General features: G+C 40.4%; 4 protein-coding genes, 1 long non-coding RNA gene and 1 other non-coding gene across 11 annotated transcripts; 3 read left to right on the top strand and 3 right to left on the bottom strand.

Annotated features, from left to right (window-relative positions):
* Positions 1–9,257: 9,257 nt before the first annotated feature.
* On the top strand, positions 9,258–11,356 carry RpL24 (ribosomal protein L24). Its single transcript, XM_011141295.3, has 6 exons — positions 9,258–9,419; positions 9,547–9,622; positions 9,798–9,883; positions 9,960–10,121; positions 10,450–10,590; positions 11,142–11,356. Exons 1-5 carry the CDS (start codon positions 9,415–9,417, stop codon positions 10,583–10,585), a joined length of 465 nt encoding a protein of 154 aa, XP_011139597.1. The 5' UTR covers positions 9,258–9,414; the 3' UTR covers positions 10,586–10,590; positions 11,142–11,356.
* On the top strand, positions 10,259–10,389 carry LOC112588107 (small nucleolar RNA SNORA79). Its single transcript, XR_003112560.1, has one exon. It is a non-coding gene; the product is annotated as a small nucleolar RNA SNORA79 (small nucleolar RNA).
* On the bottom strand, positions 10,630–14,593 carry Had1 (beta Hydroxy acid dehydrogenase 1). Its single transcript, XM_011141296.3, has 6 exons — positions 14,455–14,593; positions 12,435–12,622; positions 12,059–12,267; positions 11,703–11,860; positions 11,456–11,598; positions 10,630–11,324 (listed from the first exon to the last, which is right to left on the bottom strand). The coding sequence occupies exons 1-6, from the start codon at positions 14,490–14,492 to the stop codon at positions 11,107–11,109; spliced, it is 954 nt and encodes a 317-aa protein (XP_011139598.1). The 5' UTR covers positions 14,493–14,593; the 3' UTR covers positions 10,630–11,106.
* A 458-nt stretch (positions 14,594–15,051) lies between these two features.
* Positions 15,052–20,875, bottom strand: LOC105183283 (glycine receptor subunit alpha-3). 3 transcript variants are annotated; one of them, XR_849769.3, is made up of 10 exons: positions 20,711–20,875; positions 18,148–18,331; positions 17,811–18,040; positions 17,550–17,632; positions 17,312–17,467; positions 17,045–17,200; positions 16,807–16,972; positions 16,490–16,676; positions 16,012–16,337; positions 15,052–15,905 (listed from the first exon to the last, which is right to left on the bottom strand). XR_849769.3 is itself a non-coding variant. In XM_011141293.3 (9 exons), exons 1-9 carry the CDS (start codon positions 20,785–20,787, stop codon positions 16,074–16,076), a joined length of 1,503 nt encoding a protein of 500 aa, XP_011139595.1. In that variant the 5' UTR covers positions 20,788–20,875; the 3' UTR covers positions 15,052–16,073. The 3 variants fall into 3 exon arrangements, 2 of the variants coding, with proteins under 2 accessions (XP_011139595.1, XP_011139596.1); XM_011141293.3 differs by having other exon boundaries at positions 15,052–16,337; XM_011141294.3 differs by lacking the exon at positions 17,045–17,200 and having other exon boundaries at positions 15,052–16,337.
* Positions 16,560–20,081, top strand: LOC112588106 (uncharacterized). Its single transcript, XR_003112559.1, has 7 exons — positions 16,560–16,665; positions 16,751–16,915; positions 17,007–17,231; positions 17,347–17,710; positions 17,761–17,965; positions 18,122–18,333; positions 18,731–20,081. It is a non-coding gene; the product is annotated as an uncharacterized LOC112588106 (long non-coding RNA).
* Positions 20,827–27,627, bottom strand: LOC105183282 (transducin beta-like protein 3). 4 transcript variants are annotated; one of them, XM_025296664.1, is made up of 16 exons: positions 25,357–25,546; positions 25,220–25,271; positions 24,949–25,153; positions 24,681–24,855; positions 24,418–24,588; positions 24,146–24,324; positions 23,855–24,054; positions 23,570–23,773; positions 23,320–23,506; positions 23,142–23,263; positions 22,887–23,045; positions 22,647–22,812; positions 22,328–22,552; positions 22,106–22,233; positions 21,876–21,951; positions 20,827–20,966 (listed from the first exon to the last, which is right to left on the bottom strand). In XM_025296664.1, the coding sequence occupies exons 1-16, from the start codon at positions 25,386–25,388 to the stop codon at positions 20,962–20,964; spliced, it is 2,286 nt and encodes a 761-aa protein (XP_025152449.1). In that variant the 5' UTR covers positions 25,389–25,546; the 3' UTR covers positions 20,827–20,961. The 4 variants fall into 4 exon arrangements, with proteins under 4 accessions (XP_025152449.1, XP_025152448.1, XP_011139594.1 ...); XM_025296663.1 differs by lacking the exon at positions 20,827–20,966 and adding an exon at positions 27,561–27,627 and having other exon boundaries at positions 21,571–21,951; positions 25,357–25,465; XM_011141292.3 differs by lacking the exon at positions 20,827–20,966 and having other exon boundaries at positions 21,571–21,951.
* Positions 27,628–27,741: the final 114 nt, after the last annotated feature.

Below are 27,741 nucleotides of genomic sequence, written 5' to 3'. Positions count from 1 at the left end.
CCAAATTAAAAGCCTTTCAAAACCCTACATTTTGGACTACATGGACGACTCTCTACTCCCAAGGAAGAAGCGGAGATATCGAGGAGAAGGCTGGATTCGGTAAGAGAAAGTTAAAACCTTCGACGATATCTCCTAAACGGTTAGAGATACAGGACTTCGGACGAGGTACCAAATTAAAGCCCTTTCAAAACCCTACATTTTGGACTACAATGACGACCCTCTACTCCCAATAGAAGCGGAGATATCGACGGATGAAGGCTGGATATCGACGGAGAAAGGTAGAAAACTTTAACCTTCGATATCTCCTAAACGGTTAGAGATACAGGCTTCGGACAGGTACCAAATTAAAGCCCTTTCAAAACCCTACATTTTGGACTACATGGACGACTCTCTACTCCCAGTAGAAGCGGAGATATCGACGGAGAAAGGTTAGAAAAGGTTAGAAAACTTTAACCTTCGATATCTCCTAAACGGTTAGAGATACAGGCTTCGGACAGGTACCAAATTAAAGCCCTTTCAAAACCCTACATTTTGGACTACATGGACGACCCTCTACTCCCAATAGAAGCGGAGATATCGACGATGACTGGATATCGACGAGAAAGGTTAGGAAAACTTTAACCTTCGATATCTCCTAAACGGTTAGAGATACAGGCTTCGGACAGGTACCAAATTAAAGCCCTTTCAAAACCCTACATTTTGGACTACATGGACGACCCTCTACTCCCAATAGAAGCGGAGATATCGACGAATGAAGGCTGGATATCGACGGAGAAATGTTAGAAAACTTTAACCTTCGATATCTCCTAAACGGTTAGAGATACAGGCTTCGGACAGGTACCAAATTAAAGCCCTTTTCAAAACCCTACATTTTGGACTACATGGACGACCCTCTACTCCCAATAGAAGCGGAGATATCGACGGATGAAGCTGGATATCGACGGAGAAAGGTTAGAAAACTTTAACCTTCGATATCTCCTAAACGGTTAGAGATACAGGCTTCGGACAGGTACCAAATTAAAGCCCTTTCAAAACCCTACATTTTGGACTACAATGACGACCCTCTACTCCCAATAGAAGCGGAGATATCGACGGATGAAGGCTGGATATCGACGGAGAAAGGTTAGAAAACTTAACCCTTCGATATCTCCTAAACGGTTAGAGATACAGGCTTCGGACAGGTACCAAATTAAAGCCCTTTCAAAACCCTACATTTTGGACTACATGGACGACTCTCTACTCCCAGTAGAAGCGGAGATATCGACGGAGAAAGGTTGGAAAACTTTAACCTTCGATATCTCCTAAACGGTTAGAGATACAGGCTTCGGACAGGTACCAAATTAAAGCCCTTTCAAAAACCCTACATTTTGGACTACAATGACGACCCTCTACTCCCAATAGAAGCGGAGATATCGACGGATGAAGGCTGGATATCGACGGAGAAATGTTGAAAACTTTAACCTTCGATATCTCCTAAACGGTTAGAGATACAGGCTTCGGACAGGTACCAAATTAAAGCCCTTTCAAAACCCTACATTTTGGACTACATGACGACCCTCTACTCCCAATAGAAGCGGAGATATCGACGGATGAAGGGATATGACGGAGAAGGTGAAACTTTAACCTTCGATATCTCCTAAACGGTTAGAGATACAGGCTTCGGACAGGTACCAAATTAAAGCCCTTTCAAAACCCTACATTTTGGACTACATGACGACCCTCTACTCCCAATAGAAGCGGAGATATCGACGAATGAAGGCTGGATATCGACGGAGAAATGGTTAGAAAACTTTAACCTTCGATATCTCCTAAACGGTTAGAGATACAGGCTTCGGACAGGTACCAAATTAAAGCCCTTTCAAAACCCTACATTTTGGACTACAATGACGACCCTCTACTCCCAATAGAAGCGGAGATATCGACGGATGAAGGCTGGATATCGACGGAGAAAGGTTAGAAAACTTTAACCTTCGATATCTCCTAAACGGTTAGAGATACAGGCTTCGGACAGGTACCAAATTAAAGCCCTTTCAAAACCCTACATTTTGGACTACAATGACGACCCTCTACTCCCAATAGAAGCGGAGATATCGACGGATGAAGGCTGGATATCGACGGAGAAAGGTTAGAAAACTTTAACCTTCGATATCTCCTAAACGGTTAGAGATACAGGCTTCGGACAGGTACCAAATTAAAGCCCTTTCAAAACCCTACATTTTGGACTACATGGACGACTCTCTACTCCCAGTAGAAGCGGAGATATCGACGGAGAAAGGTTGGAAAACTTTAACCTTCGATATCTCCTAAACGGTTAGAGATACAGGCTTCGGACAAGTACCAAATTAAAGCCCTTTCAAAACCCTACATTTTGGACTACAATGACGACCCTCTACTCCCAATAGAAGCGGAGATATCGACGGATGAAGGCTGGATATCGACGGAGAAAGGTTGGAAAACTTTAACCTTCGATATCTCCTAAACGGTTAGAGATACAGGCTTCGGACAGGTACCAAATTAAAGCCCTTTCAAAACCCTACATTTTGGACTACATGGACGACACTCTACTCCCAGTAGAAGCGGAGATATCGACGGAGAAAGGTTGGAAAACTTTAACCTTCGATATCTCCTAAACGGTTAGAGATACAGGCTTCGGACAGGTACCAAATTAAAGCCCTTTCAAAACCCTACATTTTGGACTACATGTACGACCTCTACTACCCAGTAGAAGCGGAGATATCGACGGTGAAGGCTGGATATCGACGGAGAATGGTTCGAAAACTTTAACCTTCGATATCTCCTAAACGGTTAGAGATACAGGCTTCGGACAGGTACCAAATTAAAGCCCTTTCAAAACCCTACATTTTGGACTACAATGACGACCCTCTACTCCCAATAGAAGCGGAGATATCGACGGATGAAGGCTGGATATCGACGGAGAAAGGTTAGAAAACTTTAACCTTCGATATCTCCTAATCGGTTAGAGATACAGGCTTCGGACAGGTACCAAATTAAAGCCCTTTCAAAACCCTACATTTTGGACTACAATGGCGACCCTCTACTCCCAATAGAAGCGGAGATATCGACGGATGAAGGCTGGATATCGACGGAGAAAGGTTAGAAAACTTTAACCTTCGATATCTCCTAAACGGTTAGAGATACAGGCTTCGGACAGGTACCAAATTAAAGCCCTTTCAAAACCCTACATTTTGGACTACATGGACGACTCTCTACTCCCAGTAGAAGCGGAGATATCGACGGAGAAAGGTTGGAAAACTTTAACCTTCGATATCTCCTAAACGGTTAGAGATACAGGCTTCGGACAGGTACCAAATTAAAGCCCTTTCAAAACCCTACATTTTGGACTACATGTACGACCCTCTACTCCCAATAGAAGCGGAGATATCGACGAATGAAGGCTGGATATCGACGGAGAAAGGTTAGAAAACTTTAACCTTCGATATCTCCTAAACGGTTAGAGATGCAGGCTTCGGACAGGTACCAAATTAAAGCCCTTTCAAAACCCTACATTTTGGACTACATGGACGACCCTCTACTCCCAATAGAAGCGGAGATATCGACGAATGAAGTCTGGATATCGACGGAGAAAGGTTAGAAAACTTTAACCTTCGATATCTCCTAAACGGTTAGAGATACAGGCTTCGGACAGGTACCAAATTAAAGCCCTTTCAAAACCCTACATTTTGGACTACAATGACGACCCTCTACTCCCAATAGAAGCGGAGATATCGACGGATGAAGGCTGGATATCGACGGAGAAAGGTTAGAAAACTTTAACCTTCGATATCTCCTAAACGGTTAGAGATACAGGCTTCGGACAGGTACCAAATTAAAGCCCTTTCAAAACCCTACATTTTGGACTACATGGACGACCCTCTACTCCCAATAGAAGCGGAGATATCGACGAATGAAGGCTGGATATCGACGGAGAAAGGTTAGAAAACTTTAACCTTCGATATCTCCTAAACGGTTAGAGATACAGGCTTCGGACAGGTACCAAATTAAAGCCCTTTCAAAACCCTACATTTTGGACTACAATGACGACCCTCTACTCCCAATAGAAGCGGAGATATCGACGGATGAAGGCTGGATATCGACGGAGAAAGGTTAGAAAACTTTAACCTTCGATATCTCCTAAACGGTTAGAGATACAGGCTTCGGACAGGTACCAAATTAAAGCCCTTTCAAAACCCTACATTTTGGACTACAATGACGACCCTCTACTCCCAATAGAAGCGGAGATATCGACGGATGAAGGCTGGATATCGACGGAGAAAGGTTAGAAAACTTTAACCTTCGATATCTCCTAAACGGTTAGAGATACAGGCTTCGGACAGGTACCAAATTAAAGCCCTTTCAAAACCCTACATTTTTCACTACATGGACGACTCTCTACTCCCAGTAGAAGCGGAGATATTGACGGAGGAAGGCTGGATATCGACGGAGAAAGGCTGGAAAACTTTAACCTGCGATATCATCTAAACGGTTAGAGATACAGGCCTCGGTCTGCCACCAAATTAAAGTCCTCTCAAAACCCTACATTTTCGACTACATGGACGACTCTCTACTCCCAGTAGAAGCGAAGATATCGACGGAGAAAGGCTGGAAAACTTTAAACTTCGATATCTCCTAAACGGTTAGAGATACAGGCCTCGGTCTGGCACCAAAATAAAGTCCTCTCAAAACCCTACATTTTCGACTAGATGGACGACTCTCTACTCCCAGTAGAAGCGGAGATATCAACAGAGAAAGGTTGGAAAACTTTAATCTTCGATATTGATTTAGTTACACAATAAATGTTCCCCGGGAGGCATGCCCCCCGGGGTAAATACAGTATATTTTCAGGCATAGGCCTGACGCCAATTTTATATAATTTATTGTCGGGGACAATCTGCCTCCCCCGACAGTGAGCAATAGATATAATATATAGATTATATTATAGAGTCAGGGTACATTCTGCCCCCCCTGACAATTGGCAGCGAAAAACGCATATTACATATATGTACACTTTAAACAATAGAAGAATTGCCCAGGTTAGTAGGCCTGTGCAATGTGCTTCATCATCAATGTGCCATATTTACACAATTACTAAAATATAGTTCCCCCTCTGTGGCGTCGACCTACCAACCAATCTGTTCATAACGCGACATCCACAGTCGAATTTCCACGCGACACGCACACCGACGGCTCACCAAGCCGGAGGAGGGACCTGGAGACGCATCAGTACTGGTAAGAGCGTGTGTATAGTGCACGCCTTCCATTTACATAATAAAAAATACTAAAAAGAAAAAAAAAAGCAAAAACAAAAAAGAAAAAAAAATAAGCTCATGTTCACTAATTCTCTCTGAGCCTGCGCCGTGTCATTTGCCTTAAAATATTTCAGCCGCGAAGACGGGGACGGAGGACATCCGTCCCCCCCCCCCGCGGCAGTCCACATTCCTGACAGCACGACAACAAAATAAATAATTAAAATAAAATAAGATATAGAATAAAAATGTAGTCCGTCATCTAAAAATATATCAGCCGCGGGCGCGACGGCGGAGCATATCCGCCGCCGCCCCCGCGGCAGTCAACATTCCAGAGGACGGACAAATAAATAAATACATGGATACAAATAAATAAATAAATAGATAAATAAATATAAATAAATAGATAGATAAATAGATAAAAATTAATAACTTATTTTTTGTTACAGGAACACCTCTCCGGCCGGTGGCCCCACGCGATATTCATACTCACGAACAATTATATCTCCGCCGCCTCGTCGACTCGCGGGCCGGCCACACGGCGGCTAATCGCGCGCGGCGGCGAGACATCGGGTACGCCGCCATCAGCTCGGCGTGGAGGAGCCCTATACTGGCGGACGCCAGAGACGTGCTCCACGTAGATGTCCCTAGACCAGCGTATGGTGTCCGACACGATGAGCCTGCGCATCATGGACGCATACGTACTGCCGATACGCAGCAGTCTCAGCACTGGCTCATTGCGCGGATCCCAGGAGCCGAGCGCACCGACGACGAAGACCGTCACGACGACACGGTACCCGAGTCGACCGAGCGCCTGCGCCAAGGGAGCGTACTTGACGAGTTTACGCTCCCTAGCTTCCTCGAGCGCTATTGGCCGATTCTCGAATGGCACCGTGACATCGCATATGACGACACTCTTCGACGGCTCGTGCCTGATCACGAGATCAGGTCGTAGCTCGCCGAGTTCCCCATCGATGCCCTCGACCCGCCGGTTCACAGTCACGTCCCCTGGCAGACGGCAAGCCCTGCTAAGTCGGAGCAGGATCGAATCGTGACGCCACTGGATCGCAGCGGAGTGGGGTCCGCAATGACAGACCACATGAGGAAGGGTCTCGGACTCCGCCCCGCATCGCCGGCAACGTCTATCACCCTCTCCTCACCGACGTGCGCCGTTCAACGGCAACACGTCGAGACGAGCACGGTGGATAAAACGCCAATCAGCGAAGCGGGTGAAGCTGCCGCCCCGCATAAAGTGATTGCTCACCCAATGACGAGACGACACCTCGAACACCTTCCCCTGGTCTGGTTTCCGCGACAAGGTGGTATCATACCACTCCGCCACCGCAGCACGCAGGCGTCCGATCACCTGGGCACGAGCCCCAGGTGGGATCTTGGTGATCCTGCCCCGCAGACCGCGACATTGAAGGACGAGCTCGCGGCGCTCCCCGCTCCACAGCCACCGGATGGCGCAGCGATCCGACTGATGACGCGCGGCGTTCCGCGCTCTCGACCACAGGGAGTGCTCCCCTCCCCCCCTCAGTCCCCCCTCAGTCCCTCCTCGAGTGACCCCGAGAGAAAGGCGGCGATCTGGTCGCAACCAGGGGGGTGGCCGATGAGGCGTGCAACCACTCCTCGCAGAGACGCCCAAGCCAGGTCCCTGACCGCGCGGTCGTCCGCCGTCAGAAGACGGAAGACGTGCGCGACCGAGAGGACGTCGGCGAGGTCAGCTAGAGGAAGTAGCCCACATCCTCCCTTGCGAGGGGGACCACTTCTGCGCTCGCTCTCTGCGGGAGGTTGAGCCACATCTTACAGGACCTGCGGATCTGCAGGTCGAGCTCCTTGAGAGGGCCCTTCTCCACTGCGGCTCCCCGCAGCAAAAAGTCGAGCCGCGGCAACAAAAAAGTCGCCACGGTCTCAGTCTTCTGCCACGGGGCGAGGAGGGAACGGTCAACCGACGCCAAGTCGTCACGTAGCACCCTAATGGCAACATGCGGAGTCTGGTTGATCCCGAAGCCCGTCGGTATGCCGAGGTGTTCATAGGCCTACACTTTGATGTTAGCTCAGAGAACCGAGAAACGATGCTTTACAACTGCTACGTTCGCATTTTATCGACAACTCTTTCAATTTTGGTTTTAGCGTTCCGAATGTTAATAATAATCTTTAGAACTCGTGAGGGGCTAGCCAGAACTCTGAATGAAACATCGGATTTCCGAAAAAAAATTTTACGTGTTTAATAAACAATCAATTTTTTTGAAAATTCGATGTATTATTCAGAGTTCTAGTTAGCCCCTCGCGAGTTCTAAAGATTATTATTAACACTCGGAACGCTAAAACCAAGATTGGTAGAGTTCTTGCCATTTTTCGTTTTCTAATTCGAGAATTTAAAATATAATTTTTCTTATTGTTTTAAACAGAACTATTTTTAAAACTTATCTAGAACTATAGAACTTAAAAATCTATTTAGAACTCTATTTAGAAAAAAATTGTCATTTTTTACATAATGAGGGGCATCGTGAAGTTGGCCCTCCGATTTTTAAAATGGTATTTTCTCTACTTTAAATGAAGGAACTCTTTCTATAAAGGATTGCGAACTCTAGAACTCTGCGAGGGGCATTCAGAACTCTAATAATTTTTTTCAAATTTGAAGAATGAGGGGCCATCTTCACAGAGGTGATGGAGCGAACACATTCTCTGTCTCTCTTTTGCTTGGCTCGTCGAAACAAGTCGAGCGGAGGGCGGGGTCTCAAAGGAAGTGTCATCGACGAAACGTGCAATGCTTGCGATGCCCATGTGTTGTATGCAATACGTGCATTTTCTTAAAAAATGAAAAAAAAATTATTGTGATACATGTATGTTGTATGCAACACGTGCATTTTCCTAAAAAACGAAAAAAAAAATGATTGGCGAAAAAGGACAACGCCGATCGCCAAGGAGATGCGAACCACCGACCCCGCGAGTCCAGCGTACTTCCACCAAGCCACACGTTCTTTGAGAAGTTCGTTCCTTCATTTGGTTCATGAAGTACTCGCGATTTTCAATCGCGACTTTCTTGCAAACGCTTCAATGCTACGCCGTATCTTTAAGTGCAATGTTAATTTGTCATGCAAATCTATCGACACAACGAGTTTAGTCGAAATCGATTGCTATTGATCATCTCGTTGGATTCACGCCGAGAGTGAAACGTCAGTCTCGGCCGTGTGTCGGGAAGCACAATTTCGGCAACGTTGCGAATCAGAGCGAGATGGAGCGAATACATTCCCTCTCTCTCTCTCTTTCGCTTGGGTCGTCAAAACAAGCCGAGCGGTGGGCGGGACTTCAGACGGATAGACGGGAGCAGTTTCTCTGTGTGTGTGTGCCGACTACATTCTTACATAGAAACGTACGGCAATTGAAAATGTTTAAGCATATACCCTGAGATTCTATCTGTTGCGTATGACACGTGTGTGTGTGTGTGTGAGTGCGTATATGCACACGTACGTCACGCACACTTTCAATGCAACACATGCACACGGACACAACTGCGCTAAAAAACGCCTGCCGGAGTATAAATAAATACTAACGTAACGCTGAAATATTTTGGAAAAATAATTTTGGTACACACAAAATATTATCTTATTATCATATATTTATATATCGATATAAATCGTATATAATCTTCATGATATTAATCATATACAATCTCAATTCTTATTTTTTTGTGCATGTTAACATGTTAATTCATGTTACAAATGCATAACAATGCGCGAGACCATGCTTGTCAAGTACGCTATTATGGTTGTAGCACGGAGATAAACCGCCTGAAAGTGGATGTAGCACGGACAGCCACCAGATGCAGGTTTTACCGTTGAGACCTAAAAGTGGATGTAGCATCGTAGTTCCCCTCTCAAAATGGATGCAAATAGCGCCCATTCCCAGTGCGAAAAATCGGTGTCGCCGAAAACGCCGTGTTGGCCGCTTTCAGCTTCCTCTCTGGTAGCAGAAAGTCACAAATATTTTGTAACCAAGCTAGGGATTTCTGTATTTATGTAGTTGGTGCTCTGCAGTGCTCGGAAGTTGGTGTTCATGTACGGTAGTGCGTGTGGCGTTATAGCACGAGAGCATCGTCCATTTATACGTTTTTCTTTGTACGTGCGTTTCTCTCCAAATCAAGATGAAGTAAGTGTAGTTTTTCTATATCAAATACATCGAATAATTCTGATGCAATCCTTTTATATGTGTAGCCAAATTTAGGCTCATTGCCTGGCCATACTCTTTATGATTGATATACATTTATTCTTTTTAGGATTGGTCTTTGCGCCTATAGCGGATATAAAATATATCCGGGTCATGGCAAGACTATGGTCAAAGTTGATGGAAAGGTAAGTATTGCGGAAAAACAATATATATATATATATAATGATATAATTATCATTTTAATTCCATATTACTTTTCTGTTATCGCGCCGTATTCTACGAAAATATGTTTGATGTATATATCGAATTCTTCATCTGCCAGTTTGCGTGTTTAACATAACCTTTATCTTACTTCTACAGACTTTCACTTTCCTTAATTCAAAATGCGAATCAGCACATTTGATGAAACGCAACCCCAGAAAAGTGACTTGGACCGTTCTCTATAGGTATACATGTGTGTTCTAATAAGCAAGTAATTCCTTGACTTTCTGTTAAAATTAATATATGTAATTTATTTTTTAGACGAAAGCACAAAAAGGGTCAGGAAGAAGAACAGACTAAGAAGAGGACAAGGCGCACTCAAAAGTTCCAACGTGCTATTGTAGGTGCGTCTCTCACGGACATTTTGGCGAAACGTAATATGAAGCCTGAAATCCGTAAAGCTCAAAGAGATCAGGCGATTAAGTATGTATTTTTTTCAACTACCAGCCTAATTATTATTGTTACTATAAAACTATTAAAATAAAATTGGAGAAATCTATACAAAAATAGTAAAATCATGCCATTAGATATATTTTGTTTAAATCTATCATATATGACATAGACATCCGTTCCTCTGACAAAGCTTTTCATGCTATGTTAGATTTAAGGAAGTCTTAGAATAAAAATGAACTGCTTCACCCAGAATTGTTTTCTTATTTACACTGTTTGGCTTTTGCGGGTTCATACATTCATAACATATCATGCAATATTATGCAGTAACAATATTGCTCTAATATAACTTTTTTTTCAGAGCTGCAAAAGAACAGAAAAAGGCAGCAAAAGCCACCAAAAAAGCTGTTTCTCCACCAAAAACGAAACAGCTGCCAAAACAAAAGGCAGCCAAGGTGACGCAGAAATCTGCACCTCGTGTTGGTGGCAAACGATAAATTATGTAATTATTCACAATAAAATAATACAATTCATATTTGAATTTCAATATTTTATATAATGCTGCAAATGATTAAGTTAAGTTATAAAACTTCAAAACATACTTGGTTTTAACATGAGTTGCACATTCTTTTTTATATAGTTCTAAATACAGTTGATGATTCAATGAGAACTTGTCCTTGATTAGATTTTAGAAATTAAGTTCTCTCGTTGGACCACCGACTGCATTGAAAAGTACATTCAAACTTCTAGAATCAAGTATATTCTGTTTCCAAGTAGCAACGTATTTTATTTTGCTGTATATGTAATTTGAGTTTAATCTTTTGTAGTCGTAGCCTAGATTATGTTCGGTAATATACATTGTGTCGAGACGCATGACAACTGTAAAGATTTCGTTTCATTTACATAGTCAAAATATATAAACTTAAAACTAATCATTTTATATTGTTACATAAGTCTGTTTTATAAATAAGTGATAACCACTTCACAATTGCATCAAGTTTATATAAAAGTATATTCACTAGTTGTCCCTATTCAACTCTTTCTTGAGTGCAGACAACTTCATCAAAGCGGTGTCTCGCCACGCTCGTCGTTCCTGTAGCTGGTCAAGTGGACACATTTCGTTCAATTCGTTGCTGATTTTCTCCGCCATTTCACCGACGAACTTTGGAACCGGCCCGAAAGTCATGCTCACGTCGTAAATCGATTTGTTATACGTCTCACAATATTTCTTCATCCCTATAAAACGATACAATATAGCTTGAATCGCATTCCGTTAAAAAGTTCACTTTGTCATCAGTTTCCCTATTTATTATTAATACGCGGGCACGCTAATAGCTCTTTGTATTTGTGTACGTCATCCGACTTACCTTCTGCATTCAGGTGTGCGGCTTCAAACGCACCGAAAAACGCGTAACGCATTCCGAGACCTTCGCTCATTACCGCGTCAATGTCTTTTGCGCTTAGAATTCCGTCGGCCACCAGTCTCCAAGCTTCGTTTAAGATCGCGTACCTGACGATACGATTCTTTTCAAATGCGAAGTATTGCAGTGTAATTAATAGATAACGATAGATCGAAGAACAGCCTTACAACAATAAGGACGTCCGATTACGTACTGTATTCTGTTGAGCGCGAATCCATCGATCTCCTTATTGAGAAGAACTGGTGTTTGTCCAATTTCCGTCATGATTGCCTTTGTCTTCTCACGAACATCATCGCGCGTCCATGGGGCTGGTACTACTTCGACGAGAGGCACGTAGTAAGGAGGATTCACCTATGTTTGAAATGTAATCACGTAATGATCACAACTTATATATAAGCAGATACAAAATATAAATATATCCTGGTGCTTATAGAAAATATACACAATATATGTGTAAAGTATAAATAACTATTATCCTGTTTTCTGCTTGTAAAGCAGCATTTGTTAGAGGATCGATATCATTTCTATTGTACTCTGAATAATGCTTACAGGGTGGGAAACTATAATTTGATCACGGTGCTTCAACTTCTCGCTGAAGAGAGACGGGCGAAACGTGGACGTCGATGAAGACAAGATCACTTTATCGTCGACAATTTTATCGAGTTCGTCGTACACTTTCATCTTTAACGGGAGATTCTCCGGCACGCATTCTTGCACAAATATCGCCCCCTTTACGGTATCTACCAAATTATTCGATCCTACAATCCAATATCGTACATTAAGTTTCACAAACTTGGTCGAAAACTTTACCTTGACGATTATTCTAATACATCAGCCACATAAAGTCGCAACTAACTTAAGATCTGATCAATGTAAATGTTTCATATAATAGGAAAAGAAGAAAGAAAGAAACAAGCAAACGAACCTTTTATCAATTTTATTTGTTCGCTCGCTTTCAAAGTACCCCTGCGAACACCACTTTCCTCGAGACGTTTCAATTGCGAACTAATGTCGTCTAGCGCTTTTGTGATTTGGTTTGAGTCAATATCATAAATGGTCACCTGATATCCAACGCTAGCAAATAGCATCGACCAGCTACGTCCGATTAAGCCGCTGAATCAAGACGGAACGGAAAAGATTAGTTATTAAATGTAAAGACAAACATGAAATGACAATCTCGCAAGAAGGTATTCAAATTCAGGTAATTCATTTATTTTTTTACATAAAAAATGATTTTAAAAATTTTATGGTAATTATGCATAAAAGAGGCCACCCTCCGATTTAATTTATTTTTAAATATGTTGTTGCGAAAACCTTCCTGAGTTGTTTCATATACATATATAACGGTCGGACATAAACAGCTTCGGGAATACAAGCTGAGAAACGATGAAAGTAGTAAATATGAAAATTCATTTAAAGTAATGAATTACCGAAGCGTATACACCGAAGGGCGGGTGCGGGGGGGCTTTTAGCCCCTCCACCCCCCCCCCGTCTGGTCGAACTTGCGTCATATGGAAAATTGCAAATTTATGTAACACAGAGCAATACAACTTTCCATATGAAGCGAGTTTCGTGGCGATTACCGCATTTTTTTATGCAATGGCTGAAAACTTTCCAATTCCCAACGATAATACTGAATAAATCATCATTAAACATTTATTTTTATACTTGTTATTTCTATCCTTTCTCAACCTGTATCTCCGAAGCTATTTGTGTCCGACCCTTATATATGTATATGAAACGACTCAGAAAGACTCCCCCAACAACATAAAAATAAATTAAATCCAGGAGGGGGCCCCTTTTATGCATAAATACCGATTTTATTTACTTGTCTTTTATTTTTGCGAACATATATACACACCAATTTCTTTTAGGAAGAAAATTTTTTGTAAAAAGGGTTTTTTTCTGTTTTTAAGACTATTATTTATTTGTGTTCAGCCGTAATAGAATGATCGCAAAGAAAGAGCATCACCCTCTATTTGATTTAACTGCAAGAAATAAATGTTGTTGATCACGCCTCTATTATCTTATCTGCGGACGATGACAGAGTTAAGTTTGCTAAAAAGTGCAGTATGTTTGAAAATTGTTATCACCTTTCTCGTGAGGGATCGTTTCATTACTTGAAGAAATTGGTAGTAATAGATAGTAAAGCAGTGATAATCGATGTTTTATAGTTACTATAAAATCAAATTATTTTATAAGATAAAATCGATTACGCGCAAGTAAGTGCATTTACATATTTTATTAAAAAAAAAACGATAAAACGCGCTGTCTATTAATAATACAGTGTGAAATAAAAATTCGTTACTTTCGTCTAATGCGCACTACTGGTAATCTATAAATATCTCAAGGGCACATTGTAAAGTTTATTTTTGCTTTTCAATTTATCAATCTTATTTCCTTCATTTGTTGGTTGAACAATCTCGGTTCGATACCGTCACGCGATTAAAATGTCACAATGTTTCTCTCTAATCTAACGGTTTCCGTGAAGGTCGATTTTAAATGATTACCAGAACATACGATGTCATTATATAATCAGTTATTTCATAAACGACAATAATATGAAAGTAACTTTGTATATCTCAGCAAATTGATCAAACAATGGAAAAGAAGAAAACTTATGCAAACACGTTCAAAATTATGAAAAAGAAGTAATCAATTTCTCACGACCGACTAATGTAATTTTTTTTTTACTTTGACGCGATAACATGAGACCTCGCACGCTTATCAACAATATACGCTGCTAAAAATAGCAATAGTAATAGCAATCAAGACCCATAGCCGGTCATTGCTCGTTGCAATCGATATTATTCTTTTATTGATATTATCCATTTATTGATGCAGTCGATATTATCACGCTGGTTATCAAACGCGAAACGAACATAGCGGGCGTTAATTGTTTAATGATCATGCCGTACACATTAAATCACAATCGATCGTGTTACCTGCCGATGATACCAATTTTTTCCTTTTTAGTCGACATAATATTGCCGCTGTATGCTTGGCCGGTCTGCGGAGGTCTGCGGAGAAAGTGATGTGTACGAGCTGTGTAACACCCGTAGAATGTAACACTGACAAACGTGGCGGCGAAGGAGTCGATATATATATACCCTCGCACTATCTGCCATCTCCCTCCTCACATTCACGTATGTCATGCTGCTTACGATTTGTACCGAAGTCGTTATCATAGATGCTCCCACATCGACGCCTTCGAGGATCGTTATCTTGTTAAAACAAGCATTTAACGAGTACATTACCGCTAAGCACAGCCGGTGCGTAACGATCGGCTTAAAGCACAATCACGAATCAAAATATTACCTATTTTATGCTCTGTAAAAGTAAGCCAATTAAATGAAATTGACAAATTTTCATCGTCGAAATTTCACACCGTCGTTGAAAGTTGGCCGACTATTAATATTTGTCATTCTTCAATTATGAGGAAAGTGAATTTGGGACTTCGAGACATTTGGATCGATAGATCGCGCCTCAAAGCTGGATTTTGCCTACAGGTACCGTGAAGACTGTAAAAATAATTTATTGCGTAAGAGTATGAACGGCCTGTTTATTGATGACTCATACAGCGCGAAACTTTCACTGTCATACAGCGACAGACACAGTAATGAATTTGGCAAAATTTTAGCATTTACAGACAACTTGAAGTTTCCTTTTGAATATAACCAATTTCTCGAGTTCTCGTATCTATGATAACTCTTATCTTACATGTTTTAACATTAAACTATTCTATGTGCTTTCATTTGTGCGATTTATGTTAATTCCAACCGTATCTCCGATGTAAAGATCGGATATTAAACCGATCAGATATCGCCGATCGGTATTTGGAGAATATTAAACAAGTATTATATGATGGAAAAAGAGTGGCTACCTCTGACCTCCGAATACCAAGGCGCTATAGATTATTAATTGCATCGGCAGAATCTTCGCGGAAATAACAATGAGTACGTGTACGTATGTGTTGCCAAACTTAAACGGTGATGCGCGTAAATACGTGCGTATGTGTAAGGTTGCATTATACTATATGATAGAGTTCTATGTATTGACGTAATGTGAGTTAATATAACAGTGAGCTTTCTCTCGCTTTCGATAAGCGTACCGCGATTGAAGAAAAAGAAGCGATTCGTGAATGTAAAGACGGCTATTTTAAGACCGCGTGAAATCGCTTTACCAGTCGATTAATTACACTAGTAATGTGGCATGGGAATTTTCACTGTAAGAAAATAGCGTGTGTCGTCCATCCAGCGCCCTTCCATCATACGGCCAAAAATGACCTCCACATCAGTCTGTCTCTTACAGTAGTTTCTCGAATATCCATTCTCGTAAAGTCACGGGCGAACACGCCCTACCGTAATCGTTCTCTCGATCTTCCTTATGAGGAATTCTGTATAAATTATGATACCGATGGGTAATAATCGACACGTTGTATATCGCTATTTGCCATCCTACTTTGTACGATTATTATTCTTCCGTCAGTGCTCCGTACTTACGTCTTCGTCGTTGAAGTTTCGGCGCGACGTGTTCACGCGAGTTACGCATTGCAGATATGATTTTATATCCATATGAATGACCAATAAAGAATGTTGAATATGATGAAGGACACAGGGAACACTATTCTACTACGCTTGTCGATCCACTGAGCGATCTCCTGCGGTGTCATTGTCGTGAAGTTGTGTAATTTAGCGAGAGTCGGCCTGCGTGCGAACGACTTGGGCGGTGGGGTGCTGTCGATGGTCGTGATGCTGCCGACGGAACAGTCAGGATCCTTATCCTCTTCTATTCTCACAGAGGGGATATTGATGGTGCTTGGAAAACTCTGGAAAGCGCAAACTTGACATGAAACGTGCGATTTCGCAACGATTGACCTTCTAACGAACTGGTCGGTTCTCTCCTCCGGAGAGAATCATCTTGCGGTGTAATTGATGACATTGCAAAGTAGTACATGAAGAATTACTCAAGATGACTTACATGTACAGTGAGATAATTCTGGCTTATGAAGTCCTGCTCGCTGCCGTTTGTGTTATCCAACGACGACCATGATCGTGATCTTTCCAGTCCGCTTGTATTCTTCTGGAACTGCTTTCTCGCCAGACGTGGCGTCAAAGTCGACTTCAGGATGTACTTGCTATTCACCTTCTTCAGAGGTACGTTCTTCCTGTATTACAAATACCACACATTACCCTTAATTACCTTTCTTAAATAATTCTTAAAGTTCTTAAATAATTACAGTCACAGCAAGTAGCAAATGAAGTATGTTAAGAGAAGCTTAATAAGAAATGACGTACTTCCTTCTATATATGGTGTTAACGAAGGCGAACTCGACCATCGCTGCAAATAAAAATATAGTGCAGCCCAGGAACCAAATCTCGCTGGCCTTTATATAGGAGACCTTCGGTAAGGAATTCTCCACTTTCGATGCGAGCGTCATGAACGCCAGGATAGTGTTCGTTCCTGAAAGTAAATCTTGTTCGTATTCTCAACGTAGCAACGACACCAATCACGATATTCGGGCGCGATTATTACCCAGGACTATTCGTGGCGCGCTCGCGTCCACGTGCAACCAAAAGGACACCCAAGAGATCACCACAATTAGTATGGACGGAACGTAATAATCCATCATGAAGAATCCCATTTCACGAGCCAGTTTAAATGTAATATTTATCGAGCTAAAATTGCCGGCTGCAACCGTCGTCATGATTAATGAAATTACGTACGTTTCCCCCTTTCTTCTTTTTTTTTTTTCAGTAAATCAAGCATCGTCATTCGGGATTATTTCTCTGTTGAGTTTACCGAAATGTCCGTAATGATATTGCGACGGCGTGTAGGATATCCCGGAGCTGTTGACCCACGTGCCTACGAGCTTGTACTCCGTCAGGTATAAGTTGCTCGCGATGACGATTGGCTCCTCATCCCAGTCCAACACCATCTCGTTCACGTTGTGGGTCCCTGTGGGGAGAAATTCATCCGGTTCAATCCACCGCGCAACAGAGGCGAGCACAAGCGACATTACAATGTACAGCCTACTGACAACTCTCGAAGACCAGCGGGCACTCTTGCACGTCGAACGGGAACTTCTCCAATCGAAGCCCGCAATTCATGGTGGCTTCTAGCCTGAAATTCAAGCGAAGGTTCACCGTACACATCGACCACTCGTTGGCGTGGTCGCTCCGCGAGATTAAAATGACACAGGTAAATATGTGAGCGAAAGCGGGAATTAAAAAATGATCGCTTTTCACCAGATCTGCTTTGTGATTTCCATCGAGATCGGGGATAAGCGTCGGTGGTGTACCTTGTGTTCAACATGACCATGCCTTGAGGGTTGATGGAGATCAGCAGATCTTTCACACCGCTCCCCATCACGGCCGAGGTGCGTTCGTTCGCGACGTACACAGTCGGGGTCCAGATCAAGTCATGAGCTGATTGTCCGCCGTATATTTGCGTCAAGTAAGGGGCTATGTCCGAGAACTTGAGTCGCTTGTCCAGGTATCGGAATTGCAGCATCAGATGCACGTCGAATTGCTGCAACACGATGTGAAGCCTCTCTTTATTGCCGCGTCCAACGATACTCGCGCTAATCGCGTTAAACCTGCGTGTTTACAGGTACAAGTAAAAGTGCGGGAAGGTACCAGAGTTTTCGCCATGTTAGATTTGATCGTGTAAATGAAAGCTTTGGTGTAAATTTTGATTGGGTCAGTGGCGTTCATCACCCCCGGCGGCCTGACCATCTTGTCGTAGCGGCACTCGTTCGCCAATTCCTGCAGGAGTTCCGTCTGGGTCATAGAGCTACCGAATGATGGACAATTTCCCGATCTGTAAGAAGCATTCCTTCAAATACGATTCCCTTCGTGCACTTGATCTCAAGGTCACATTGTGAGCCACGAGAACTTCCTCCCAGCCACGAGATCATTCGGGAGAATAGAAAAAATAGTAGGAAGTGCGCGAGTTTTGCACGGAGAATTCAAATGCAGCCTGGCACATTGTAATTGGAAACTATAGCGACAGACTTAGCGCAAGCGCCCGATAATAATATCTGCCTTTCAATGCGGCCATTTGCGAATTAATATTCTACACCGATCTCTCCTCGTGTATGTTTTTCAACGTATGTTCATTAGCTCTTTGTATTAATGTAAATTACACGCTGACGGCATTAGACGTGCAAATAACCATTTTGCGAAAACTAATTGCATCGTCGTAAATACAATCTTGCAGGTGCAGAATTTATAATTCGTCGCAACTCGCTCCAATTGCAAAGTACGAATCATTTCGAGAAGGGAAGAGGGAACAAGAGGAAGAGGGAGAAGAAGAGTCGTGCACAAGATTTCGCGAAACAATTATGTAAAAATTTGTTTTCGCGACTGCGTCGCTCACGTGACGGATTATATTTTCGCCGAGAGCATTACGCACTCCGGGCGCACGTGCTTCGCACTTCGTATAAACGCGCCATCACAAAAGAACGCCGACTGTATTAAGTTCTTATCTGGCTGTTGTGTGCTACTTGAATTTACAATGTCGGGAATAATTCTCGCCAAATATCCTGTTTATGTAAGATATGCATATTTACATGCATCTTTGTCTGGAGAATTGTGTGTACTCGTCGAGATTAGGATTAAACTGTCTTGTGACGTTATACCGTATCATATGACACCCCGCGACTGCATCGAACAATAAACATTTGCACATTGGACCTTCGATAGTTTTACACGTCGTGATGGAGTTAGAAAAGAAAGAACAAAAAAAGGCATCGGTTTCGTCTATCTTCTGCCAAGAAAATGCTTCTTCTTTCCAATTAAGATCGAGCGTGTCGTTGCGTAAACGCAATTGACTCAATGTATCGCGCTATTTTTCTTGAATTTCCTCTCGATTAACCTCGTTTACGGTGGCAATTATAATTTCGCGAGTTCTTAGTTAAGACATGACACAGTACGTCACAGCGCAAACGAGCGCGATAATGATAAGGCGCGATGAGAGAGAAAGAAGGAGAAATCGACGAGAGGCAGGCAAGAAATTAAATTTTTGAACACCGCTATTATTTAGACAGATGTATATCTCCCCGCGATTCCGCGACGTATGTTGCCGTCGACGAAACGCGGGTTCTCTTTCTGTCTCTCTTTCTTTCTATCTTTCTTTCCCAAGTACAACGGCAAATGATATCCGTTTACTTACAAGAATAATCGTTAAATGACTTCTGTCCAAGCTGTCATTCTCGGCCGAAATTACGGCGCTGTTTCACGCAAAAAGAGCGACGAGCAATTTTTGCGACGCGCATGAAAAAAGCTCCCACGGGGAGATAATTTATGGCGTTACTCCAGTTCATTAATACCGTTCGTTTATTTACGTATTTACGAGGACTCTGAAGGTCAAATGTTACGCGCTAATAAGTTCGAAAGCAGCCGTAAAATTTTACCAAGGCTGGAAATAATAATTAAACGAATTTTATCTCTTATACGCCTAACGATACACGTTTCCCTAAATTTACTCGGATGTGCGCGAGCGCGTTTTCGCCGGGGTCTCTTTTATTTTCTCACGTAAAATATATATATTTCTTATTCGCGGGAAAACAAGGAAAATTGAATGATATGAAAATTAAATGAAACAGGAAAAATTAAATGTCACTAACATATTTTCTATCTTTTATTCGTCCTGTAATAATCCCATTACTTCGTCGTCTCTAAGAACCGTCAAGTAGATAACACGACAGTATTTAGAAGTAGATAACGGCGTGCGCTGTGTGAACAAGTAGACTTGTGGTTTTGCAAAATTTATGAAGCGTATATTTTCATTTTTTTTTTTCTCTTACAGACACCGCTAACACGGCATGATCTCATCGGGAAAGATCACTACACGAGCGATAAATAATCGTCAACATGATAAAATTCTACGGACAAAAGTGCGAAAGTGGTGAATATTTATGAAGATTCTGTCACGTTCACCGTGGTAAAACGATGAGTATAGGTATTTGAATTAATTAGCAGGAAAATCACGAGTGTATTCAAGTCAAGTTTCTTATTCGAGCGTAAAAATTGCAAGATACAAAAATGTGCATGTTTTTTGTTTGTAATATACGCTATTTCGTTCTATCTCTGAAAATCGACAAGTTGTAACTTACGAATTGCGCGATACTTGTTTTTCTCCCCCTTTGCTTGAATTTTTCTTATTAACGTAAACAAAAGAGGGATGATTCAAACTTACATTTTGGTCGCGAGCAACGGTGACCATGACAGATGAACAAAGAGCGCCAAGACGAAGACTCCTCCTCCGAGAGTCATTCTAAGCTCCTTCGCCACTTAGCTGTACCACTAATAGGTCCCGACTGATCCTTGCTTGAGGCCGAGCGAGCAAATTTGTCGGAAAACAGACAGCGACCAAACCTTGCTCCCACTCATGGTTTGTTCCTCCAACTTGCTCGAACGCGCACGTACACTTCATGCAGATGTGTGTCATCAAGCTGGTAACGCACACATTCAATATATGCTTAAGACTTAATACTATAGATGTTGTATCGTGCTTCGTGAAATTTGCACATCGACATAGTAAAAGCACCATTTCAGACACGCGACTTCAATATCAGAGATATCGTTAAATGGACTAGCTTCCCGGAATACCATGCGTAATTATTTGCTTATCGTTGTGAAAATGCTACATTCCCTGCGCAATGATCCATGATTCACATTTCGGCGTAATGAAATTTCCTTTATCTTCGTGAATCTGTAAGTTTTATCACGACATGTAATTGCGTTCACGTGTACTCTTATTCTCCCTTCTTTAATTCACTTCATTTCTTTCTTTTCGTTGTTTCTGTCATCGAATTATCATTTAATCTAATACATAATTAAAATTCACTTAAATCTGTAGCATAGAGAGAAATATGAAATTAAAAAATTGCATATCGCGTGAATTGTAGGATCTGGATGATTTAGTAAAATCAATTGATATTTCTGATGAGTAATAATAAACAAATATACAAATATTACTATATTTCTACATTTTTTATTTAAAAAATATATTAATATTGAATATATATATATATATATATATATATATATATTCAGTATTAAGTTATACGATATCGGATGCATTCGGGGAGACGCTATTAGCGTTATTTAGCACCACAGGCTATTTGTGGAACTAAATATATGCTAAAATAAACGCTACCAAAACGTCATAATCGAAGCGTTGCATGTCATAATAAATATGTACTATGAATACTATTCCTTCCGAGATAGCGTATTAGTAGCGCCAATAGCGTCTCCCCGAATGTCAGGTTTCATACGATTGACTGTGTATTCTAACAAATGGACATCTTGTAAAAGTTTTGTTAATCTATTGAAATGTCTATCAGTATAAGGTATCATGCCTTCTAAAATTGAAGAAAAACCCGAAGTCCACAGCTGTTCAGCGCCGATCTCCATCATGAAGACATTGATAATCACCTAAAAATAATAATCAAGGTAATCTGTCAAATAATCAAGTATAACCTGAAGATAAAGTGCTCCCAGATATATTTTTATGTGCTCAAGATTTTTTTCAGATCAATCAGAAACACAGAGAAAGTAACTCTGATTCTTATTAAATATAGTTTAATACCTGCGCGATATGTGAATTTCGACTGTTTGTATTCCACGTCATTGCACATCTGAATAACTTTTCCTTGTATTCTGAATTTAAAGACTTAATTGTACCTGTGAGCCTGTCATTTCCTCCTTTTAATAGAGCTGTTACATACAAAAGTATATTTGAAAATCAACGTCAAATATACGGACACATCATTAATTGATGTTCAATGCATGAGCGATCGCACAATCATACCTTCAACGATCTTAAAAATTTTGTACGGTTTATCCAACTTCAGCGCTAGTAGCAACGCACCGTGGAGCTCTTCGGATTGCAATAAATTCATTAGTGTCTGTTCATCGAGTTCACGTTGCTCCTTTTCCTTCGCAGATTGCTCTCTCTTCTCTTCAGTTACGTCTTTCCAAATCACCAGCAATGAGTCGTTATCTCCGCTGATGATATGTTTCTGATCTTTGGTAACTGTACGAGCATACGGACATTGTGTATATGTAGATTATTATTAAACATATAAATGCATTTCATAAGCGTTCGCCAAGATTTCGGATAAACTCACCCGCAAGAGTCCAAACACGACTCTTGTGTTGATCCAAAGTAGATATGCATTCAGATGTTTTGATGTTCCATAATTTTAGAAGACCGTCTCCGCCCGCTGTAATCAGTTGCATACCGCGCGACAAGAACTCTCCTCTAAGAACTGAGGACTCGTGTCCTTCTAATGTCTACGCGTCAACGGTAACAAGAGTTATTACAATAATCTTTAAGTGCAAGAAATTATTTATATCTAGAAAAATACCTTCAAACAATTGAGTTCGGTCAAAGACCATAATTTCATTGTACAATCGGCGGACGTTGTCAAGAGTACTTGATCAAATGGGGAGAATCGGGCGCACCATACGCCTCTCCGATGGCCGTGAAACACTCCGAGTTTCTGCAAGTTTTCGGCAGACCATAGCTATGGAAATAGTTATTCGTACAGTTCTTATGTAATATCGTAAAAATGCCTTAGAATTATTTGCATGCATAAGAAAATTAGTAGACACAATGTTACCTTAGCGGTTTTGTCCTGCGAGGCTGTAGCAATCAGTTTATCATTTTGCGACACAGTTACACAGTTGATGTCTTTCTCATGCGCCTGTACAGTGTAACTTACATTCAATGGCAATTCTTGACCTGTAATTATCGACAAATTATTTGGTTCAATGTGAGAAATTGTGTTTACGACTTACTGTATTCCAAATTATTTGACAATTTCCACAATTTCAGACATGTATCTTGAGCGACGGAAGCGAAAAACTTGATCGACTCCTGAGATATGGCGACGGAACCAACTGCTGCTGTATGTCTAACAGCGTGTCCAATGCAAAACATTTTTGTCCTTTCTTTATCCATCAACCATACCCGAACACTCTTATCCTGCAAATGACCTCTCACGATATAGACATCAATTTTATTGATATCATTAATATAAATGTATACCTTAGCCGCAGAAATGAGCAAATTCGCATTCGCTGGAGTCGTAGCAAGGGCCAAGACGATGCCGGTATGGCCACACAATAGTTGACAATTCATAGATGCGATATCATAAAGTTTAATGTCGCAGCTGTTGGTTGCCAGTGCTATATGAGTGTCATTAGCTCCAAGATATACGACATCTAATATCTCATCTGCGTAGCCCACCAACTGCAGTGATTTAGATAAAAATTAGCACTATACGAGATTATTATTCTATAAAATTACAGAAATATAGAGTATAACACCAACCTGCTTCTTGCATTCAAAAGATTCTAATGAATGAATAATTATATTATGATCGACAGATATTACTGCAAAATTATTGCAGAATTTATTGTAGAGTAAATGTGTAATTGATAAGCTTTCTTCTTCTTTAGCCATTGATACCAAAGAATTTTCTTGCTTGTACATCAGTCTCCCTGTTCTCATTTCCCAGATTTTTATGATACCTAGAAAATTTTTATATTAAACAGCCATACTTTTATATTAAACCACACTGATATTATCAAAGAGTAAATTGCATTTATATAGCCAATTTACCTTTTTCACCAGCTGAGGCAACATATATGTCACTAGTTTTACATAGTTGAGAAAATGTCGGTAGAGGAGTTTTAGTGTCTATTATAAATGCTCCTTCTATTCCTTCATATACTGGTAGGACACGTACTGTTGTTCCAGATGATATGTCCCACAAAATTAGCACTTTATCTCTCCCTGAACTACAAATATATGATTGTTAGTTTCATGATTTACATAATACTTTACACAATAACTTTACATAATATAGAACTTTCTGAAAATTCTTTTACTACCTAACTAAATAATTTCCATCTTTGTGAAAGTTGAGAGATGTAATTTTACTAAAATGGCCAGAAAGAGTAATTTTCTCTTCTCCATTAATGATATCCCAACCATGAATCTTTACATCATCACCAGTACCAAAAAGTATATTTCTGTCAGGATCTGGATGAAATTTTAGTACACTAAATAATAACAAAAATTATATTAATTTTGATAAGTGTTATAAAGTGTTATAAAGTTATAAAGTGTTTGATATTTTACATTATATAAGTACCTAACTACTCCTTGAATTCCTTTAAGATTATGTGTACAGGCATGGTTTGATAAATCCCACAATCTAACTGTACCATCACTTCCTCCAGATGCCATTAATAGATTTGCATTTGTAAGGGCTAATTGTGTTACAGGTCCCTTGTGAATAGATTTCCATAACTTTAACAATTTATTATCTGTAAGTTATATAAATAAAATTGAAATGAAGATCAGTTAAAAACACTAGAGACTTAAAAAGATATATAATAGGCTTGAGTACAAATTATTACCTTTCCAATCCCATAATTTGAATAATCCACTTTTGTGATGAGTAATTACATTTATATCATCATCAGTAAGAATAAAAGAATTTATTATGTCTTCTTCTTGACTAGCATCTACTTGACCTAATGATACTACAGAGCCATTATCAACAGACAATACAGATACAGTACCTCCTTTTTGGCATAATAAATATTCTCCACATTGGCTCCACTATAATAAGAAGACAATATTGTATATACAAATAAATCCAATAAAAAACTACACTCAGACACCTACTTGTATATCCCCACCAGTATAGAATGCTCCATGTTTACTTTCTACCTCAAATCTGTAACATGTTATAATTGTTATTAATATAATATATTAGCAATGTATATTTAAATAACATAACAGAATAATAAAAGTATACTTACACTTCCTTTAAAGAGAAATTACTTTTGCTCATCTTTTTTATAAAAATTAATTGATATAGAATGAGAAAACAAATTTATTTCTTCTCGACTATGTCGGCACATTCGTTCCCTAAATAGGTTAAAACTTTTATAATGAATGAGAAAACAACACTGTACGCACGTGTTCCTCTTTCTCCTTCTCTGTCACTCATTCTTTCTTTCTATGGGCCAGAGCACAGACTTCTGCATAACGCATAATATACAACGTATAAGAGAATCAACAAATCAGAGTTCTTCATTTCCCTCCTCGGGACAGAAATGAAGAACTTTGATTGGTTGATTTTCTTATGCATTGTGTATTATGCGTTATGCAGAAGTCTGTGCTCTGGCCTTATATCTCTCTTTCGTTATTGGTTTCAGAAGCATGCTCTACAGCCATAGGGCCAGAGCACAGACTTCTGCATAACGCATAATACACAACGCATAAGAGAATCAACCAATCAGAGTTTTTCATTTCTGTCCTGAGGAGGGAAATGAAGAAAACTAATTGGTTTATTCTCTTATGCGTTATGTATTATGTGTTATGCAAAAGCCTGTGCTCTTGCCCTTATCTTTAACACTATTTATCATTGGCCGCGTTCAGCAGAAAAAGCTGCTTACTAAGCGTTTAGTGATTATTATCTATGATTGGAGTATTCTTTTAGATCTTTAACAAATTCAGGGGAATGAACCAATCAGACGATAGTCACTAGGCACTTAGTAAGCAGCTTTTTCTGCTGAACGCGGCCATTGTTCCTTTTCCTCTTTTATCGATAGATGGCACTGGAATGGTCGTCGGTATTACTTTTGATTAATTGAATATTGATTATTTTTATCTTGTAAAATTGATTATAGTTTCTACAATTTGATTATTTTCTAGACGATAGTTTTTTTTATGTTACTAGAATTAATAGCATTTTTGATTGCAACTTCGAAAGCGGGAACGAAAAAATCATAAAATCTATTTTAGGTTATTAGGGTTAAAATCGAAACCCTACATTTAAATGCATTTCGTCTAATTAATCGTCTATTTAATCTATAAATCGTTCTCAGAACAATCTGAACCTAACCAGTGTTATTCGAGAATGCTATGGGCAAGAGCATAGACTTTTACATAACACATAATACATAACGCATAAAAGAATAAACCAATTAGTTTCCTTCATTTCCTTCCTCAGGACAGAAATGAAGAACTTTGATTGGTTGATTTCCTTATGCGTTGTGTATTATGCGTTATGCAGGAGTCTGTGCTCTGGCCCGATGAAATGGAGATGACACGTGCTTTTTGTCGATTTTAGTAATATGCCAGAAATACTAGATCTCTTCTTTTTCGATGGACTAGTGCAATAAGTCGGAGTAAAACAGATATATTTTCTCCCATTCTAACTTATTACACTAATGTGCACTAGTTCAAAAGTTCTTCGAAAAAGGATAGACCCAATGATTGCGTTCAGAAAACAAAGCGCTCACTGAGCGCTTAGTAACTATTGGTCCTTACTGTTAGATCCTTACATTCAGATCAATAACGTTGACGAATTACTCAACCGTTGTGTAACCGTTGTGTTTTCTGAACGCAGCCAAAGGCTGCATTCAGCAGAACAAAGTGATCAGTGAGCGCTTAGTGATTCTCACTCCTGATTGGTAAATACTTTTGGGTCTATGAAGAATCTAAAAGAATGCTCCAATCACAGATAATAATCACTAAGCGCTCACTGATCATTTTGTTTTACTGAACGCAGCCATTAGCTGCGTTCAGAAAACACAACGGTTACACAACGGTTGAGTAATTCGTCAACGTTATTGGTCTGAATGAAGGATCTAACAGTAAGGACCAATAGTTACTGAGCGCTCAGTGAGCGTTTTGTTTTCTGAACGCAACCATTGTGTTTTGATTATTACATCTCTAATAATGTATTAATGCCTGTTTCTATCAAATTTGGTTAATTTAATCGGCTGGTTGTTACAACGGAATTGACCAGTCACACTTATCATTAATCAGAATTGACAAATACGATTGGTGAATTCCGATGGAATAACCAATCACACCATTGGCTGGATTTACTGTCGGTCCGTAAAATTTGGAAATGAACCCACATTTGACTTGTCGTTGAGTCAGTACGCCAATCTTCACTAACGCCAATAATAACGAAACCTACAGTAAGCTTTTCTCGTTTTAACACGCTCACCTGACAACCAATAGGAGTATTCTTCTCCTAGGGATAAAAGCGCTACCGAGCTAGAATCGCCGGAGGACGAATTCTATCATTGGTCACCGAAAGCTCGCGCATTGCACGTCGACGCGGATTATTCGATACATGTTGCTGGAGCGCTACAATCGTCGCCATTTTGTTTATTTTTGCGTGAAAC

The sequence above is a fragment of the Harpegnathos saltator genome, unplaced genomic scaffold (genome assembly GCF_003227715.2).
Source record: "Harpegnathos saltator strain DR-91 unplaced genomic scaffold, Hsal_v8.6 scaffold155, whole genome shotgun sequence".
Classification (NCBI taxonomy): domain Eukaryota; kingdom Metazoa; phylum Arthropoda; class Insecta; order Hymenoptera; family Formicidae; genus Harpegnathos; species Harpegnathos saltator.
This window is presented reverse-complemented; position numbering and strand designations above follow the sequence as displayed.

Bases quoted from the DNA above. Each gene is read 5' to 3' on its own strand.
- LOC105183283 (XM_011141293.3), bottom strand. From the start codon at position 20,787: ATGACTCTCGGAGGAGGAGTCTTCGTCTTGGCGCTCTTTGTTCATCTG. The intron at 16,973-17,044 runs GTAATAATCGCG...ATTTACTTTCAG, and splicing joins CGCGCCACGAATAGTCCTGG to GAACGAACACTATCCTGGCG. The intron at 16,338-16,489 runs GTAAGTCATCTT...TGCGCTTTCCAG, and splicing joins AGAATTATCTCACTGTACAT to AGTTTTCCAAGCACCATCAA.
- Had1 (XM_011141296.3), bottom strand. From the start codon at position 14,492: ATGTCGACTAAAAAGGAAAAAATTGGTATCATCGGCAG. The intron at 12,623-14,454 runs GTAACACGATCG...GTCTTGATTCAG, and splicing joins AAAATTGGTATCATCGGCAG to CGGCTTAATCGGACGTAGCT. The intron at 12,268-12,434 runs GTTCGTTTGCTT...ATTGGATTGTAG, and splicing joins ACAAATAAAATTGATAAAAG to GATCGAATAATTTGGTAGAT.
- RpL24 (XM_011141295.3), top strand. The intron at 9,623-9,797 runs GTAAGTATTGCG...TTACTTCTACAG, and splicing joins TGGTCAAAGTTGATGGAAAG to ACTTTCACTTTCCTTAATTC. The intron at 9,884-9,959 runs GTATACATGTGT...TTTATTTTTTAG, and splicing joins ACTTGGACCGTTCTCTATAG to ACGAAAGCACAAAAAGGGTC.
- LOC105183282 (XM_025296663.1), bottom strand. From the start codon at position 25,388: ATGAGCAAAAGTAATTTCTCTTTAAAGGAAGT. The intron at 24,856-24,948 runs GTAATAATTTGT...TATAACTTACAG, and splicing joins CAAATTATGGGATTGGAAAG to ATAATAAATTGTTAAAGTTA. The intron at 22,234-22,327 runs GTATGATTGTGC...TGTATGTAACAG, and splicing joins AATTTTTAAGATCGTTGAAG to CTCTATTAAAAGGAGGAAAT.